The 19,060-nt window shown below is 39.4% G+C and overlaps 1 protein-coding gene across 1 annotated transcript in view; it reads right to left on the minus strand.

Moving 5' to 3' along the window:
• LOC144517754 (protein unc-13 homolog B-like) overlaps window positions 1–18,848 on the minus strand; it is a 62,988-nt gene extending 44,140 nt beyond the window's left edge. Inside the window, exons 1-9 of the mRNA XM_078249873.1 lie at window positions 18,789–18,848; window positions 18,052–18,126; window positions 15,845–16,064; window positions 15,056–15,283; window positions 11,108–11,249; window positions 9,953–10,122; window positions 9,476–9,591; window positions 8,060–8,223; window positions 5,053–5,203 (exon numbers count right to left, since the gene is read on the minus strand). Coding sequence (XP_078105999.1) covers window positions 5,053–5,203; window positions 8,060–8,223; window positions 9,476–9,591; window positions 9,953–10,122; window positions 11,108–11,249; window positions 15,056–15,283; window positions 15,845–16,064; window positions 18,052–18,126; window positions 18,789–18,848 — 1,326 coding nt within the window. The remainder of the gene's footprint in view (window positions 1–5,052; window positions 5,204–8,059; window positions 8,224–9,475; window positions 9,592–9,952; window positions 10,123–11,107; window positions 11,250–15,055; window positions 15,284–15,844; window positions 16,065–18,051; window positions 18,127–18,788) is intronic.
• Between the last annotated feature and the right edge of the window lie 212 nt (window positions 18,849–19,060).

Consider the following 19,060-nt stretch of genomic DNA (forward strand, 5'->3'; position numbering starts at 1 on the left):
ACACACACACACACGTTACTCTCTTCAGGTCTACTGCATGGATTCCCTGAACATCTCTGTCCTCTGCTGCTGTGACACAATTTATGTGACCATAAAACATTTGGCATATATTTCAATTCATCAGACATGTGATAAATGTCTGTTTTTTTCAACTGGGAATAATTAACATTACAAACTTAAAGGCTCCACCTCACAATTAAGTTAAGTAGCCTGAAGGGGACAATAAAAATGATAATTTGGAGTTGAACTTCAACTTTTTTGCATAAACGTCTGCAACCAGTTCCATTATCCTTAGAAAGGGGTTTTCAATACACCAAAATAACCAAGTCACCCATTCAGCTGGATAGTTCAATTAAATAAAAGTACTATTATATTGTTTTTTTTTTATATTATAATTGTTTGTTATGGCCTATATGTCCTTTTCCCCCTTGACTGATAGTCCCAGACAAAGTGTTTGTCTTTCTAACGGAAGTCATCCAAATATTGAGACATTACTTCATGAATCAGTGGTGCTCACAGCCGGCCAAACAATATGTATTGTGTGACCTTTGTGACACGGTAGCACAGTAAATAGAGCAGGTCAGTGAGTCCAACCTAATCAGGTCTTTCTACTCTATCGTCTGGTTTCAGCACCAAAGCATCTCTTGTCCTTGTGGAGCAGGTGCAGAATCACCATAAACTAATAAAGGGTACCTTAAACAAGTTGTTGAAGGCAGACAACATTAAATTATCTTGGTAGAAAACAGTATTGATTGTTCTGTTCCCTTAGAACCGGTTGCCCAAAGGAACAAACACTATAATAACAGAAGTCCAAGAATCAAATAGAAGTTAGTGACAAAATTGTTGTGATTAATTTGGCGATGAGACACAGTGTCAGTTCTCCTTTAATGTGTGTCAGTGTCCATTCTGATGACTTCATTTTAGATGGCAATCATCATCATCAGTAACATGTAGGAAAACAGGTAGCAATTTATTTGACCGGTCCTGCAATTTCTTAATAATTCTGTTAAAATGATGGTACTAATTAAATGGAAGATAGAGACAGTTATTTGAGTTTAGTTAGTTGTGATGAGTTTATTTTTCAGAAGAAATTTCTTCAGAGAACCACTAATCTTAATCTTAACGTATTGTATTGTAAATCGTATTGTAAACTTATTTTCACATCCATTGTATTGTATGCTTGCCTGTGGACAGATTTGACTTTTTTTCAGGTTCAGCTGACCTCTCTAGGTTAAGTGAGCAAATAATTGGAATGAATTAAAGTGAAACAGCGTAACGCTGTCTCCCTATAATAAATAGTACATAATCCTTTTTCAGGGACCTTCGTGAAAAATTACAATTACATATCACCTCCTCTCTAGGAGATGATGACAATATGGGAGCTTTGGGATTAAAGCAAATTTCCTGCATAACATTGCATTTGTTGCCATATGCTTTTGACGGCAGGCAGTGTTACTGAACTCCTCACATTTCTTATAACACAATAGAGCTGACCTGCTTAGTCATTTTTGACACCAATACACTACTGTACTCCTTCTCCTACTCAGATGTAATCACATCCAAAGCAAGTCACAAAAGTACAGAATGAGAAGAAAGAAAAATAGGAACCTCTGATAAAAGTATCACTTCAAAAGAGCAAAGCTGGGTTTTGGTATTATCACACAAAATCATGGATAAATGATTTTACACTCTACATAAACCTAAAAGACCTTAATCAAGTTAATCCACCACCTGCTCTGCAGCAAAATCTTTAGTAGACTTTCAGTAATTAACCTTTAAAGAATAATCACTGCTGATGTAACTGTAATAAAGTTGTTTTTATTTCTGAAACTTGAATAGACATTCACAGCATCTTCACCACCAGTACTAGAAGCTATTCCCTGTGAAAGTAATTTGTAGTAAAAAACAACCAAATAAAATACAGTGAGTAATGTATGTTTGTTCCCACTGGCAAAATTGACTGTTGCATCAACACACCCATACACCTGTGCAACTTAACAGTTCCACTAAAACTGCCAGCTGATGACATGATCTCAGTGATGAATAATAAAAAGCAAGAGGAGAGGAAAAACAGACTGATGCCATCTTTTACACACAGATGCATGGCGAGGCAGAAGAGAGGGAGAGGGAAGACAGACACAGACGACGGGAGGGAAGGAAATGCTTCACTGAAGTTTTGCAAATTAGCTATCACCTTATTGCCATGGCAGCAGTTGCATTGAAATTGGCTTGGCTCAACATTTAAACAAAAAAGCAATAAAGAACCAGAAAAAGAGAAGGAGGGAAATAATGTGTGTTTTTAAGGTCTGTCTGGGAGGAAGCACAGCAGCACCAGGCAGACAGGGGAGAGAGAGAGAGATACAGTAAAAAATAAGCTCCAGCAAATGAAAGAGACAGACAGACAGACTGTGGCCGAGCAGATGGTGAAAAACAAACAATCACACTGCTGTCTGTGTGTTGTTCTGTCTGAAACCAAAAAATAAGAAATCAATGAAGAAAAAATACAAGTGATTTGAAATTGTTACAAAATACCATTTGCTCAAGAAATCAACTCTAATTTTAGTATAAAAACAATCATTTTTAAATTTGTGAATAACAGACAAACCAAGAATAGCAATGGAGTTCATGGGATAAAAACCAATCGCCCCACAAAGAAAATCTTTTAACAGGTATTGATTAAGGCTAAAAACTACAGATGGATGGATATCAGGTTAATGCCAACATTTAGGGAGACCCTCCTAATGATTCGAAAGGTATACTTTGTATATTTTCGTGACAACAGTAAACTGATAAATATGATACAATGCAATATGATTCAATTCAGCTTTGATTAAATATTGATCCAGTTCATATTTGATATTTACTTCTGCCAAGAAGGTTGTTTTTGGTTTGTTTATCTGTCAGCAGGATTATGGAAAAGACTACTGGCCTGATTTTCATGAAATTTGGGGGATTTGTGTAACATAGGCCTCGTAAGAACCCATTCAATTTTGGAGTTAGGAGCCATGGTACTGTGGAAGTAGTGTTACTTTCCTCATGTAACTTTGTAACACCAGCTACTGCATCCTAGCAGAGGGATTTGTGGTACCAATGAGTCTTGTAACGTTTTTCCAATTCGTATCAGTTCACTTTAACACCCTTGTATTCATTTTAAATATTTTTGTCTCTTTATTTTATTATTTTAGCTTAGTACCTTTTGTGTTTTTCTGTATGTAAAGCACTTTGAATTGCCTTGTTGATGAAAGGTGCTATACAAATAAACTCGTCCTCCATATTAGTAAGTAATACCATAATAAATGGTGTACAGCTCACAGGTTAATTAATGTATTAAATACAGAATAATTAGTTTTTTTATGTGGGAAGTCAAAAGACACTTAGTCATTAATTAGTGTGGGTCCTTAATGCTAGAGTGTATGATATGTCATGCATTAATTCATACATTAATTCAAGCTGAGTCATGCATTAATTACTGTCAAGTCATTAGACTGTTACTGATGTTCTCTATTATCAAACAGCAAAGGAGAGAACAGCTTAATGAGCAAGCAAATTACCCAGATACCCACATAGAAAACAGATCAGAGAAATTTTAACTTATCAACCTACCAGGGGCGTCCGACTGGGGGGAAAAAGGGGACTGAGTACCCAGGGCCCTCATGTGAGGAGGGCCCAAAACAATGCTAGAATGAATAGCTGTGGATGCGGGGAGGGGCTCATAGAAAATGCCCTTCTACAGGGCCCAGAATATTGTGCTACGCCCCTGCTTGTTACCAAGCTGGCAATCCAGAAATAGAACCACACAGTTGTAGCCCATGGTGAACGCAAGTCTGCCTGCATCCCCTGACCCATTAAAGCAAGCGCACGCTCCTGCAGTCGCTCGTATATCACCAGAGTCTAAGTGCAACTGGTAGGAGAACTGAAGTTAGCACTGTTGGCAAAGATCCCAGGAGTCATTAAGCGTGGCCTCTAACTGTCATTGTCCCACCCCCCCCCCCCCGTCTGTGGCTCCTGTGGGGCCCGCAGGCTGAATTTGGGCCACAAAGTTCCAAAGGTACCTGAGTGATAAGACATTACTTTTTATTGAGGAAGAATATTAGCAGCATAAATGGACATCCACTAGCTCTGTACAGGTCATGCTCATGAATGTCTATGTGAAACAGATCCTTTACAATGCTTTAAGTATTACAGACAAACCGAGTCACCTTCTGTGGAAAAACTAGCTTTAAGGCCAATTTCTTACCAGTAAAAGATTAAATCTCAGTCTCTAAATGTCTGTTCTTTTGTTGATTTTGTGTCTTACTGTATATTTCCACTTGTTTTGGTAGGTGCGGCTTGTGTTTTAAGCGTGAAATCCAATTGTCTAGTTTTGAACTTGAGTTTAACGCTATAAGATCTCCATCGGGGCTTGCAGAGAATTGTAATTTTTTAAATCAGTGTCATTACGGTGACTAAAATATATTTGTGTAATCTTAATCAAGAAGAAAATAGCATTTTGTTTTGGTAAAAGAAGGTCAAAGGTAAATGTTGAATTCATTAGAAAGAGATGCTTTGACCGCCAGCTGCCCTCAATATTTTAACGTTTTTATGTATCTACAATGCTCAGGCAAGACACACAAATAATAATGTACATGTACATATCATCTACCAAGAATAATACAGCTCCTCCCAAGGCATATTACACTGTCATTGTTTTGACCTGTAATTGTGGTGCAACCAATATCCATGTCAGGATAATTTTGAGAGGGTAATCATTTCCCAGGCTTTATCAGAATCAAATCAGTAGTGTCTGAGAAATCAGTTGTGACTGAGGAAGGATGAATAAATAAATAAAGAAACAGACAGAAAGAGCTGACACTGAGATGTCTAAGTCGTTTGTTTGTCAAAAGTTGAAGGCCTCCACTGTGGCCACCAAGGTGCATAACATTATCCAAAAGCCTCATCTGCACTGAATCTTTATATCAACAGATGCATCTTTAAAAGCATACCACCAAAAGGAGTTGACTTTTGTTTGAAATTGTCGCAATGTTTACTTTATTGCGTCTGGTGGTCACTTACCCCGAAGTTGGAGGCTGCAAATCTGGCCGGAGCAGAGACGTTGGTGGAGGCGATTGGGTGAGCGTAGAAGGCATTGATGTTGGCCAGCAGGGTGCTCATCACTGCTGGCACCCCTGACAGCATGTACTTAGAGGAGAGGCAAGAGAAATGACTGAGGGGGAAAGGAAAGGAGAGAGATTGGGGGGGGGGGGAATGAGACCGGTGGAGACGGAAAGAAGGAGGGGGTTGAGAAGAAGACATATAGAGGCCAGAGAGAGAGATCGGAAGGAGGATGTATGACATAAATTGTGGAGATGAAAGTGGAGGGAGGGAGGGAGGGCGAGTGGAACGGGTTGGGCATAATTAGACATAGAGAGAGAGAGAACAGACAGAGAGGGAAACAAAAATGAAGTAAGTGGAGATTAAGTAAAAGCAGTTGATCTCCAGTGTAAAATTATCAACTGTCATGACTTAATATCACTATCAGACTATCTATATATCTAAACTACTATGTTTGTATATATCAGACACATCATGAAACAGCTCATTTGTTTTTTTGTAATTAGGACAAAACAAAACACAGACTACAGAGCCCGGCAGCTTTCAGAGGTCATTTTTTTGTTTTAATTTATCATTTAGGTATAAATGAGCCTAAAAGGTACTTAATTAATTCCCCCATATTAATATCACTAAAGGTTGTAACTGAGGATCAGTTGACTTGTCATGAGGAGGGCTACTCAGTGATAACAGTTGTATATGTTTTGTGTCTGAGGTATTAACCCATAACAGGGGTTATGAACTTGGAAACTACACTTTTTGCACGGGAAGAGGGGGTTACAAACTAGGGTCATCAAGTTTGATGTGGACAATCATCATGCATGGAGAGACAATATCAAGCTGCATCATGGCAAGTGAAGGATCCTGCATTTTTGAAGCAAAAGGATACATTCATGCAAGATTATTTTTTGGGCTTTTTCCACCTTTATTTTTGATAGAACAGCTAGGTGAGAAAGGGGAAGACATGCAGGAAATTGTCACAGGTCGGATTCAAACCCTGGACCTCTGCATCGAGGGATAAACCTCTCAGTATATGTGCGCCTGCTCTACCACTGAGCCAACCCGGCCACAGACCATTTATTTTTAAAATCTTTTTTTTTTTGTAACTCAACATAAAGATCCCCTCCAGATAGATGTTTTAAGACATAAAATAGACTTTGAGTAATATTTGTGTCTGATATCGTTTTTATACAAAAATGTTTAATTACATCATAAAAAATACTTAAAATGACCTCTACTCCATCTCCCTCACTGTGACAGTATAGACGCCATTGACAATATATGTAATCCCTTGGAGGTGTTGCCAGTTAAATGTTGTGTTATCTTTAAAACACATTGTTTAACTGTTAACTCAAGTTAAATTATAAATTCTAGAGTACCAATTTGTGTACCAATGAACCAAAATGATTAAGTTGACAGCACAAGTTACAAATTCGAGAGCGGGACGGAACCATAAAAACATGCGCATACGTACCCATACGAACAGTTTGTTTGTATGTGTAACCAAAATGTAGCTGAGATTCAGCAGTGAGATGTGAGGCTTTTATAATGGCTAAAGTGCGTCTGTGTATTTCAATCACCATTTTTATTTGGCTGAGTTATTGACTATGCAGCAATTTCAGCAATTTTCCTGCTAGAAAAAGCACACCAAGCACCTCCACAAGTTGCATGTGTCGCTCAGCTCAGTGCTACGTCATACGTTTTGTTGCTCTGACTGGTTGTACGTAGGTCTATCCAACTGCATCCAGGGCATTTTCGTCTGTGGCCATTGGAAATCGAAATTGAACTGAGAGGTTCCAGACTAATACTCATTTGTGAATTAGTCTGGTGACGCCAGGCTAGCTGCTTTTCTCCTTTTATATAATTTATATTTGTGAATTGGATATATACTGCTACTCTGGTATTGTTCTTGATTAAAGGCCCAACTCTTTATGGACTGTGTGTGTGTGTGTGTGTGTGTGTGTGTGTGTGTGTGTATTTCAATCACCATTTTTATTTGGCTGAGTTATTGATTGGCTCACAAAGCCTAATTCCATTAGGACACAGTCTGAGCCATTTCTGCTTACTACTTTAATTTACTCAGTTCTTCCCAGTATGATTATGTTGTTTTGTTTGTGTTACTTTTTCACACAAAACAAACAAATAGACCCTCTCTGTCCCTTTAAGGTCAAATTACAACATTATTAATGTAATTAAAACCACTGTGTGTAACTTTTTTGATTGTTCTGCCCAGCCCTAATGTGTTTCACCTGTTTCCCAGCCCTTGTGTCACCTGTCTCGTGTTACCTCGTTACCCTGTGTATTTAGTCTTTGTGTTTTCCCTTGTCCTTTGTCAGATCATTGTGTTTTGTCTCCAGTTTGTATTTCAGTTAGTTTTTCTTTCTGGTTGGTGTTAGAGTTTCTGTTTTACTTAGACTTTATATTTGGATTGGTTTTGCCTGCTTGTTTCCAGGACTCCTTTGGTTTTTTGTGCATTTTTTGAGTTTATTAAATCATCAAAACTACCCTTAGTTTCTGCCTCTGCATTTTGGGTCCACATTTTTACAGCCTTGTGTGTGTGTGTGTGTGTGTGTGTGTGTGTGTGTGTGTGCGCGCGTGCATGCGTGCGCACGTACACTCATTGAGTCTCTCTCCACCTGCCTACAATAATCCAATCAAACAGCCAGGACATCTCTGAGGTGACAGGTCATCTTTCCTCATTAGACATGATAAACTAATTTGATTTCTGTTTATAGTTCATGACAGCTCCGCCCAACTTTCATGACATCAAAACACACACACACACACACACACACACACACACACACACACACACACACACACATACACACACACACACACACTAATTGAAAGTATTTCCTGATTTGATTTACCCACACCTGCACACAATCGGCTAACATCATGCCCTGGTGAACTTGCATATTCAGATACACACTTTTCAAATTGAATCCCATTTTTACACTGAGCTTACGTCATGGCCTGGTATATGGACTCGATGCCATAGCGCATGGCGAACTCGTCCACGATGTCCTGCTGCACCTCATCAAAGTAAACCTTCCACGCATCGTCTCCCTGAGCCACTGGGATCTTGACGACGCCGCCTCCCTCTACATCCGTCGAGTAGTGGAACATGTTCTACAAAGAAAAAGGTTGAGAGAACAAGAAAACATCAGCAGTGCTAAAGTAAACAACAGCCAGGAGTTTAAACAAGTTACACAGTAGTGAGCCGAGATGTCTTTAAAGGTTGTTAATCATCACAGTCATTTTGGACATGTCACTGTTGGGTGTTGACATTACTTTTTCTTGCCAACTGAGAAAATGTCAAATCTGGCAACTGAAACAATTTGTATAATCTGAAAAGGCTTTATATAAAGAATATCAGATCTGCGTCATTTGTAGAAAACTCCAAAATAACTATTATACAATCAGAAAAAATGTCTCGGAATTTCCTGGTTTTCTCCTTATTGAATTTAGTGCCTAAACAATTAGTCAATTCATAGATTAGTCTGCTGTATTTGCAGAACATGAATCAACAACAATTTTGATTACATATAGTTTTAAAGTCATTTATCAAGCAAAAATTCAGATCATTCACTAGTTATTTTTTTTTTTCAAATGTGTGGATTTGCTGCTGCGTTTTAGCCTGGGAACCATACCAATCTGCATGTTGTATTTGTGTGGCAGATACGTCTGGCCCCCCTCACATTCAGAAAGATTTCCAACCGACCTGGCCCTGGGTGGACCAATCACAACTGTTAATTTAATATGTGACGGGTTTGAGACAATGATCGACAGAGGGGTGTCACCTTCCTGTAGACGTATTTTGAGAAAGTTTGTGACTATGCAGCAATTTCAGCAATTTTCCTGCTAGAAAAAGCACACCAAGCACCTCCACAAGTTGCATGTGTCGCTCAGCTCAGTGCTACGTCATACGTTTTGTTGCTCTGACTGGTTGTACGTAGGTCTATCTAACCGCATCCAGGGCATTTTCGTCTGTGGCCATTGGAAATCGAAATTGAACTGAGAGGTTCCAGACTAATACTCATTTGTGAATTAGTCTGGTGACGCCAGGCTAGCTGCTTTTCTCCTTTTATATAATTTATATTTGTGAATTGGATATATACTGCTACTCTGGTATTGTTCTTGATTAAAGGCCCAACTCTTTATGGACTGTGTGTGTGTGTGTGTGTGTGTGTGTGTGTGTGTGTGTGTAAGTAAGTGACAAATAAAAGGAAAGCAAGACTTCAGTTACTCCTGAACTTCCTACATCAGCTTATTACTTAAGCCTGTTGTCAGTTTCCTCATTACCAGTTGTATCTGTGTGTGTGTGTGTGTGTGTGTGTGTGTGTGTGTGTGTGTGTGTGTGTGTGTGTGTTGTGTGTGTTACCTCATGAAGGCACGTGTATTGTACATGATAGGGTGCCACCTTCTCCTCTCCTTCAATCTCCACACTGATCTGAAGGCGAATGGCACCAGACACCGCCGACTTGTCTGTTCTCTTTTCTGCAAGTGGAGATGCACATGCACGCATGCACACAAAAACACACACACACACACACACACACACACACACACACACACACACACACACACACACAATTACACTAAAGTCATACATCGCTCAGAGATGAACTTAAGTTGAACTTTGGATCTAAGACGACAACTAAACCAAAGCGCTGCACGGCTAATGAGCAAATCCATACTCCGAAACACAAACATAACTACCAAATAAACACTCCCATGTACTCCACAAATACAGAATTACACACACACACACACACACACACACACACACACACACACACACACACACACACGCACACACACGTCTCCTATATTCCCATGGTTCTCAGTGACTACATACCCAGGTTGTACCAGACGTCCATCTCTCCGCTCAGAGTTCGGACCTCGATGATGCTCTGACCCAAAAAGTCATCAGATTCCCTCTTCAGACGCTGCTTCACTCGCGACTTGATGTCATCGTCTTCGTCCCAAACACGCAGCTTTATACGATCCGATGAGTTGTGACACTCGCTGTGAAGACATATAATATAGTTTATGAAACGCTGTTACTGTAACTGTTATATAGCTAAGTCTGTTAGACATGCCTTAGCTATATAGTTTAGAAAATATTATAGGCTTAGAGACAAAACTAACAGTAGGGCTGGCAATTACAAATCCGTTGGCTACTTCAGCACCATGGACAGCACCATGTACTTTTTATTCCACTGCATTTATTCACGGCTATAGTTGTAGCATATAAGAGTTTACATTAAAAACATATGATGAGTTCATAGAATATGATGGGTTATTCAACATTAAAGTACCCAACAGAATATAAAATTGTTAAAGTAGTAAAATGCTTATTGGAATAATGCAATTATATATTCTATGCACTGAACGATGATAGTTGGATCTGACAGTAATGAAACACAAATATAATATACACAGGTATAATAATATAAGACATCATTAGTATTTTTACTTTTGATACTTTACATTAAGCTAATACTATTGATGCATTTTTATTATGTATGATTTTGCTTTTATCAAGACCTTTGCTGATAATACAGTTTTTATTTATTTATTTTTTTACATTCACTTAAAGGCCCTGCACAACCTCACAGGTGTCTTATAGGACTCCATGTACAAAAAAATATGATGTGGTGTCCCAGTCAGGTGCAACAATGCTAACAGGAGATCAAGGGAGTGTGTGTACACACACACACACACACACACACACACACACACACACACACACACACACACACACACACACACACACACACACACACACACACACACACACACACACACACACACACATAGTCCTGAGAAGAGCTCTAATCAACCAAACAAAGTGGGTGTGCACTACACTTCCTAAGTAAAGGATCTGAAACCGTCTTCCACCAATGCAGGGTGATTGTGACAGTGACAGTGTTTTCCTGACACCTGGCCAGACCTCTGAGAGCTCCAGCTGAGATTTACAACCAGGAAGAAAATAACGAGCTGAACTTACAAGCTGTACTTTTCCTCCCAGACTGGGTTCAGGTTGCCGTAGATGGTCTTTGTTCTCTTCTTGGTCTTTCCAACTTGGATGGTGACATACGGGTCACTGGAGCCCGTTCTGTCCTTGGCCTGGAGACCCTGTGCGCTGACAACTGATAACACACACACACACAATGACTATGAAAATTGCATAAGAAAAACAAACACCTACTCGTTACCATCATAATTCTGTCTCATTCACTCACACACACACACAAACACACACACCAAAACACAAGAGTGTATCATCCCACGCAGTTATGCAAAGCCTCATAACACAATACTCGTGACTCACAGGCAGATGTTGAGTAACAACATTTCTCACCACACAACTGTTTTCACCTAATTTTTTTGCCCTTTCTGTGCAACAGGTAGTCAAAGAGGTCTAAAGACTTGAAGAGATGACGTGGCCTGGCTTTCAAGGGAAAACATCTGTCACCACAGATAGTATGCTTGGATTATACCAGCCGACATGCATATTTGCTGAATTTTAAATGGAATATCTGCACTTTGTAGTCTGCATATTGTTTCTGTACATTTCTGTCAAGATAACAAAGCAATAAATGAAATAAGAAGCAGTTTCTGTGACACTGTTGTCCTGATGCTCAAACAGCATCAACACAGCAAATGTGTTTTCCTAGAAGACCGTCTGTCTGGCTTCCATTGTATCCACGTTAGGAAACACTTTTGATCAATGGAGATTAAAGGCTTATAAGCCAAGTCTGGAGACATTTCTTTGAGATGGAAGGTCAAGGAGGTTGAAAGAACGTTGGTGAGTGTCAAAATGTGTTTGGGCTTGCTCAGAAAAAAAGGGCTGCAGGTGTTTTGATGTGCACTAAACATAGGAAGTGTGTTGTGCTTAAGAGAATCTTACTGATTTAAACCAGGAAGAGTACAAGGGAGCTTACTCATCTGCCAGAAAGAAGTACCATCTACATCCAATATTTTTCTGGATGATATACTTTGCTTGACATTTTGGGGAAATTAATCACCTTCTGGCTGAGAGTTAGACAATAACCACTCTCATAGAGCTCAACAGTGGCGGCCCACTTTTTGAACAGCTCTAGTTCCGGAATTGATTAACTATAAAGCTACAGTCAGGAGCCGGTTAGCTAGCACAAAGATTGGAAACAGGGACAAACAGCTAGCCGGGCTATGTCCAATAACAACAAAATTCGCCTCTCAGCACCTCCAAAGCTCACTTATTAAATATGTAGGTATAGTATCCCTAACTGCTTGTAAACATACATAGTTCAAAGTTGGAGAGAGAGAGAGAGAGAGAGAGAGAGAGAGAGAGAGAAAGAGAGAGAGAGAAAGAGAGCGAAAGAGAGAGAGAGCAGTGATACCACCAAACACTTCTACTGGGTCAAAAGTGAGGATTGAAAGGGATTGTTCATACATTGTTCATTAGGAAATTCCATTACATTTAGCTTAGCGTTAGTTCATGCAGGACACGCAAGTCATACGCCCGCTGACTGAATTATCATTCCTATCAGACACACACCAATCACAGCCATTCTCACATCAAGGCGGGCCTTTGAAATGTGACTTCCTCCTCACTGATCCCTGCTATACTGACGCTGCTTCACACACTGCTGCTGCTGGCAACGCTTTGCCTTCACCTCCCCAGCCTCCACCTTCCTAGTTCAGAGTCCTAACATGTCTCAAAGTTTAAAATGGTTTTCAATGTCTTTCTTTTGGCTCACTTTTCTTTTTTTTTACCCAGGGGGGTTTCTGCATGGTGCTCCCTGATTCAGCTTAGCATGCGGCTTGGCTGGTTCCAGGGAGCATTATCAGGAGCGGAGCCATCAGCGCCGAGCATAACTGTATTTCCATTTGTTGCAGTAAATGGTTAAATCTATGACGAGAGTGTTCCTGATTGAAATATTATACCTTTAACACGTATCTTGTTACGTATACACAAAACACAAAAAACAACCAGCATCCCTTGCTGAAGATGTGTTAAAGAGAAAATTTGATTGCTCATACTTACATACATACTTATGCACTTGTCTTTTTGCGGTCATACATACAGGTGAAAGCAATAGTCTGAAACCAAAAACCTTTTCTCTTTTTGAACTTTGGAAAACAGACACTGTTTCAGCTTTTTGATTTCTTAATCAAAGAAACGCCAATCAACATTAGTCCCTGTAATATCTTTGCTCGCAGTTCATTCAGTGTTGGTGACGGATGCATTTTATCTTTGCTAAAGGGAGTTTTGAATATTAATTGGTTCAGATAATCCCTAATGAAATCGATGAATTCTTCTGTAGAGTGTCTCCTGTCAGTCCACCCTCAAGTTCAATCTCAACTTGGCTTAAATACAAAACTGAGTTTGAGTTGAAAGTTGAGTCTGAATGTATTATGCATAATAGACTGTGAAAAAAACTGTGATGAAAGAGCAAACATTTGAGTATTTCGAGTATATAACGAAAGCTATATGACAGATATACAAACAATATCAGGATTGTATGATTTATCATTGCACTGAAAACCAAAGTGGTTATAAGTAGCCACATTCGAGGAGAGACAACTTAACAAATGTTCTTTACCAAACCTTTATAATGAAAGCGATTGATACCTTTAGGTACAATGGCAAACATGAATCTAGCCTGACACATTTTTGAAAATCTTTTAATTGCATATCAAAAATTGTTTTGGTAGAATCTGTCAGTATGTGGTCTGACCTTGATCACCAGAAAAGTGAGTGACAATGACCAGCACATGACCATGAATGAATTTGAATCAAAGCGCCAGCTGAAATGCCTGTCCCTGTATCTCCTCTTTAAGGGAGATCATCACCGGTGATCGGGGAGACAAGGTGTGATGGATGCCATGGCAACACCGCTGCCATTATATGGTCTGATGTGTTTGGTTGCTTTGGTAACAGCGGCAGTCATGTCTGGTAAAGGACTGAGAATGTATGTTCAAATTAGTGACGCTTGCAGATAAACAATTCAAGTTAAACAGTTCAGAACAGACTGTCAGATGAAATAATGAACTTTCATAAATGTGGGATAGTTTTAAGGTATTATTCTTTTTTAAGGTATTTATGTGGGGAAACCTGACACGCTCTAGTTCAGCAACACTCTGCTTCACATTGTCACAGCTGCAGGTTTTCACAGCTGTCGACGTGCAGTGTTTCTTGAGGGTACCAAGGCTTACAATAAACCTTTGAGATTTACCATCAAGCTTTTCCTAACACCTTCCTGGGATTTGAATGTGCAGCAAAACTGCTTTTCTAACGTTTAACCACTGTCATACAATTGTGCCCGAAATGTGTTATGAGCTTCATATGATTCAGCTTTTGAATAAATCTCAAATGTATTCAGTTTAACTGTCCCTTACTGTTTTTTACGCATCCGCCAAAAACTTAATTAGTTTCACTTTGAACATACTACTTACAAAAAATAAATCATGCATCAACAGTGAGAATATAAGGCTGTGCAACCTTCACTCTGCAGATTGACTTCACACAGAGATATGAGTGTTATACACAATGTAGAAGTGTGGAAAACACTAAGCCACAGTGGGCTGTTGCTACAAGCACTGTGTACACTGATCACACAAGATCAAGCAGGTGCATAAGTAATAATGGAGAAAGATACAGTAAAAGAAAAAGACTGTGAGAAAAGGCTCTCACTGTCTCTCGCTGAACATCATGTTTGCTAGTCAGTGTTAATAAATTGTTAACAATTGGTGTTTTTGCACTTTTTTGCACTGATTTTGTCTGTACTCAAAGTGATAATAGTTGGTAAACAAAGAGCGTCACAAGAGATTAAAGAGACTTTCTTATGACAACTCAGGAACGGACTGTGTAAAGACTACAGTAGATTTTTTCGCAGTCAATGTTCCCTATGGATTATTTAGGTAACTTTTCACGTTTTCCATTTTAAAGCTTAGAATTCACTGGACGTACTGTTGATGGTGATCTTGGCAGACCACTTGGAGGTGCCGTCCAGGACGCTCTGCTTGATGCTTTTCATGTGCTGGACGTGGATCATCTTGGTGATGTTGAACACCTTCCGGATCTCCTCAAAGATCTCCGGCTTGTTCCTCTCGCGGATCTTCATCCTGTCCTTCATAGCCATGATGATGTGCTGCGTTCGGTCCTCCGCCCCAGTCTTGGAGCTCTTCTCGGCCGCTCCTTAAGGCAACAAGGTGGGAGGAAATGGAGGAGAAAGGTGGTTGATGAGTTCCAGAGGGTAAAGTGAAAAAAAAAACAGAACTAGAAACACAAATGTGTTTTTCCTTTTCTGTTTATCAGTATGGTATTCACGTAGATCCCTAAATTTTTCGGGTACCACCATTCCTCCTCACACTTATTCCATAGAATTTCTGCAGCTCCTCAATACTACATCACAGAGCGATGTCTGCTTTGCTGAATGTATCCTCTACCAAGATATTTGCTCAGACATTTTTCTTTGCAAAGCTCAACTGTTGGAAGCTCTGGCATCAGATAGTTGAAAGGTAGCTGCAAAACACCATTTAATTTGAAGGCCAACTCCTGATTAGGGAAGTAAGTTTTACAATCTGTACAACAGCAACAGCATTTTTAGCAGACTTTTCAGTCAGTCCATTCGTTCACAGGAAGCAATAATAAGCAATACATATTTTTGGGTTGGGGTAAATCTGTATATGGTACAGAATATGGGATGGGTCGGGGCATGTTTTTGTATGTGCTTCAATTTTTAATAACTTTACTCACTCTGCAGGCAGTCAGCATTCAGCAGCTCTTGGCATTTCTCGTGCACTTTGACCCCGCACTCCGCACAGCGCATACCCTGCCGGGCGATTCCCCACAGCAGACCCTCGCACTCGTAGCAGTAGGTGGGCGTAGTGGCCGTCCAGACCTCAAAATTGTGTGGCGTTGTGCAGGAGATTGGGTAGATCAGAGACTGCAGGGTCTTCTTGTACACATGGTTTTTCTGTTGGATTGAAGAGAAAAAGAAAGATGAATGGATGGGACAAAGGTAGAGGGTGTAAGAAAAGATAAGGTCATAACAATTTTTCAAGAAGTTATCCGAAAGAAGGAAGGCACAACAGGGTATAGAGTGACAAGAGAGCATGTGGGATGAAGTGTGAAAAAGGTGAGTATGGACAGTGATTACAAGAACACAATAAGACAACACAAAGGACAACAAGATGAATGACACAAATACAACCGAACAATGGAAAGGGAATGAATTAGTAACTTTGTCTGTAGCAATAACGCAGCATAGCTGTTGGAAAAATTAATTACATTTTGACTACTGCTAAAATGATAAAAGAAAGTGGTTTATACAACTAATTTGTGTTTTTATAATTCTTAGCTTCTTTATTGATGAAATAAATTCTGCTGTTGTTCAGTGTAGGAGGAGAGTGGGAGGAGGTGAACACATCTCCACAGAATGAAAGGACACCTTGACTAGAAGCCCAACTTGATTTAGTAAAAACTGAATTTGTATAAGGGGTATGTGAGTCGTTATTATTTTTCTTATTGTCACAGTAGAAATTGCAATATAGTTGTATGCATAGAAGGGAACATTGTTTTCTCAAAGAAAAAATATTTTCTTTTGTTGTGGGTTTCATTGCTGTCATCTCTGCTTCTGGATTCACTTAATCTTCTTCTAACTGCTTTATTTATCTGACCTGTGTTGTATCAATTATTTGTGCCATTTGACTTTATTTTTCTGTCCTGGGCTTTTACCTGATTCTATTATTCTGATTTACTTCCTTGTCTCTGTAAAGCATCCTGTAGCTTTCAAAAAAAACAAACCTTTATCGATAATAAGATTTCAACTATGGCTATATACTATTGTTATTGCCAGTGTTATTATGACTAAAACATTATGAATGAATGGATGGCTAAAAACAACTTTCATTTTGGCATCACATTTTCATGTTTGGTCCAGGTTGTCAACTTGAAAATATCTCCTCAGTGTCTGTGTCTGTGAGTCAGGACAAAATGTTGCACATTTCTATACATATGCTACTTCCATCCGTCAGTATAATCTAATTATGGAACAGCTAACATTGTGTATATACATCTTTAAATGTCTCTGTATTCTGTATGTGCAACACCCACCTGTACATCTGGTAAGTAATTACAGTCAGTAATTTACAAGGCACATTTAGTGTAAAGGATCTGAATAGACTGTATTTTGTATACATGCTTGTGTATGTTTTCACTTTTGTAGTAGAAGTTCATTATGCATGTCATAATCCACCTGTTTAATTTGTTAAGAAAGCAATGCACGGTGCACACTTTTGATTTCCTCTGCAGAGCCCATTTTGTGCATTTAGTTTGACCTGCATTTCATCTACACACTACAAACACAGGACTAAAAATGCTTTCAATGTTTTATTTTTTCTCAGGAATCCTTTTTAGTGTAATTAAACTGTATAAATTGTAGTCTTTCAAATGTGGCAGTTGCTTTGTTCTCCACTGCGGTATTCAGTGACCTACTTTATCCACTAAAATAATTCATGTTTCCCCTTATATAATATAGTGGCCATGACTAATCATGACTTGACACAGTACAGAAGGAAAGCCACAAAACCAACTATATTAAACAATAGTAAACAAACCTAAAACGTCATCCTGTCAGGGAAACCTTGCTGCTCCTGAAACCTGCCTAAAGTTGACTCAGCAAAATCCACAGCCTACAGTATATTGGATCTTTAACAAACAGACTAACAATACGGCTACAGCATAATGACAGCAGGAGTGTGTGTGCGGTAAATATAAGATTAGGATTTGTGGATCCCCATTAGCTGTCATCGAGGGGACAGCAAGTCTTCCTGTAGTATAACTATAACATGTTACTTTAGTATATACAGAGTACGTGTGTGTGTGTGTGTGTGTGTGTGTGTGAGTGTGTGTGTGTGTGTGTGTGGGTGGGTGTGTGTGGGTGTGTGTGTTTGGCCACTCACAAGCTCTTCGTCTTTCAGGGAGGTCCGTGTGGCCAGTGTGTGGGCAAGTCCAGCTTTCCTGGACTGTATCATAGACTGGAGAAGAGAGAAAAAGCATCAGCCACAAAGGAAAAGAGAAAAGAACAAATCAAATAAAACTGTCAATTCCCTTTGTGATGTTGGGCTCTTTGAAGGTCATGGAAACTTGCAAAACAACACACGTTTTTCTTCTCGGTTTGAACACACTTTTGGAAACACGTTGCACATCTCTCCTTTATTCCCTTCTTGAAGACAAACATTCACACATGTTTGTGTATTTGTCTTCCCTGAATAATTTTTAATTAGGGATGTTTCAATCAAGTTTTTTTGGCCAAGCTACAGATGCTACTTCAATAGACTTATACTATCATACACACTTTAATACTGAATATTAAATTGAAGCTCCATTGAAATATGTCGTGCATTAAAGGAATGGTTTCTCATCTTGGGAAATAGGCTTATTCGCTTTCTCGCAGAGAGTTAGATGAGAAGATCGATACTACTCTTATATCTGTCCATTTAATAAGCTACAGCTAAACAGCTGGTTAGCCTTGCACAAAGACTGAAAACAGGGGGAAACAGCTAGCGTGACTGTGTCTAAAGATAACAAAAGACAGGTGGGCTGCCGTCACAGGAGGCAAGCATAGACTGTGGCTTCATTTAGCCTGCCTCAGCTGCATCCACGCACCACCTCTTTGCCCATTTTTGGATTAGCCAACGTCAGGCACTGCCAAGATGGCAACGGCCAAGATGGCGAGGGCCGGAGACACTATGTCCATATTTTATACAGTCTATGGACAAACTGTAAAACTGTAAAACCGAAAATTCACAGGCAGTTAAGTGCCAGACTGTTTCTTGGCAGGAACCAGTAACTTCTTGGAATTACCACTAGTTGCCTTGCAACTGCTCAGAGCCAATAAATAGTCTATGAGCTTTAGAGGTGGATCAGTCTTCCGCTTGGCCAGAAATACCTGTATCCCTAAATGTCAAA

Source organism: Sander vitreus, chromosome 5, assembly GCF_031162955.1.
Source record: "Sander vitreus isolate 19-12246 chromosome 5, sanVit1, whole genome shotgun sequence".
In the NCBI taxonomy this organism is placed as follows: domain Eukaryota; kingdom Metazoa; phylum Chordata; class Actinopteri; order Perciformes; family Percidae; genus Sander; species Sander vitreus.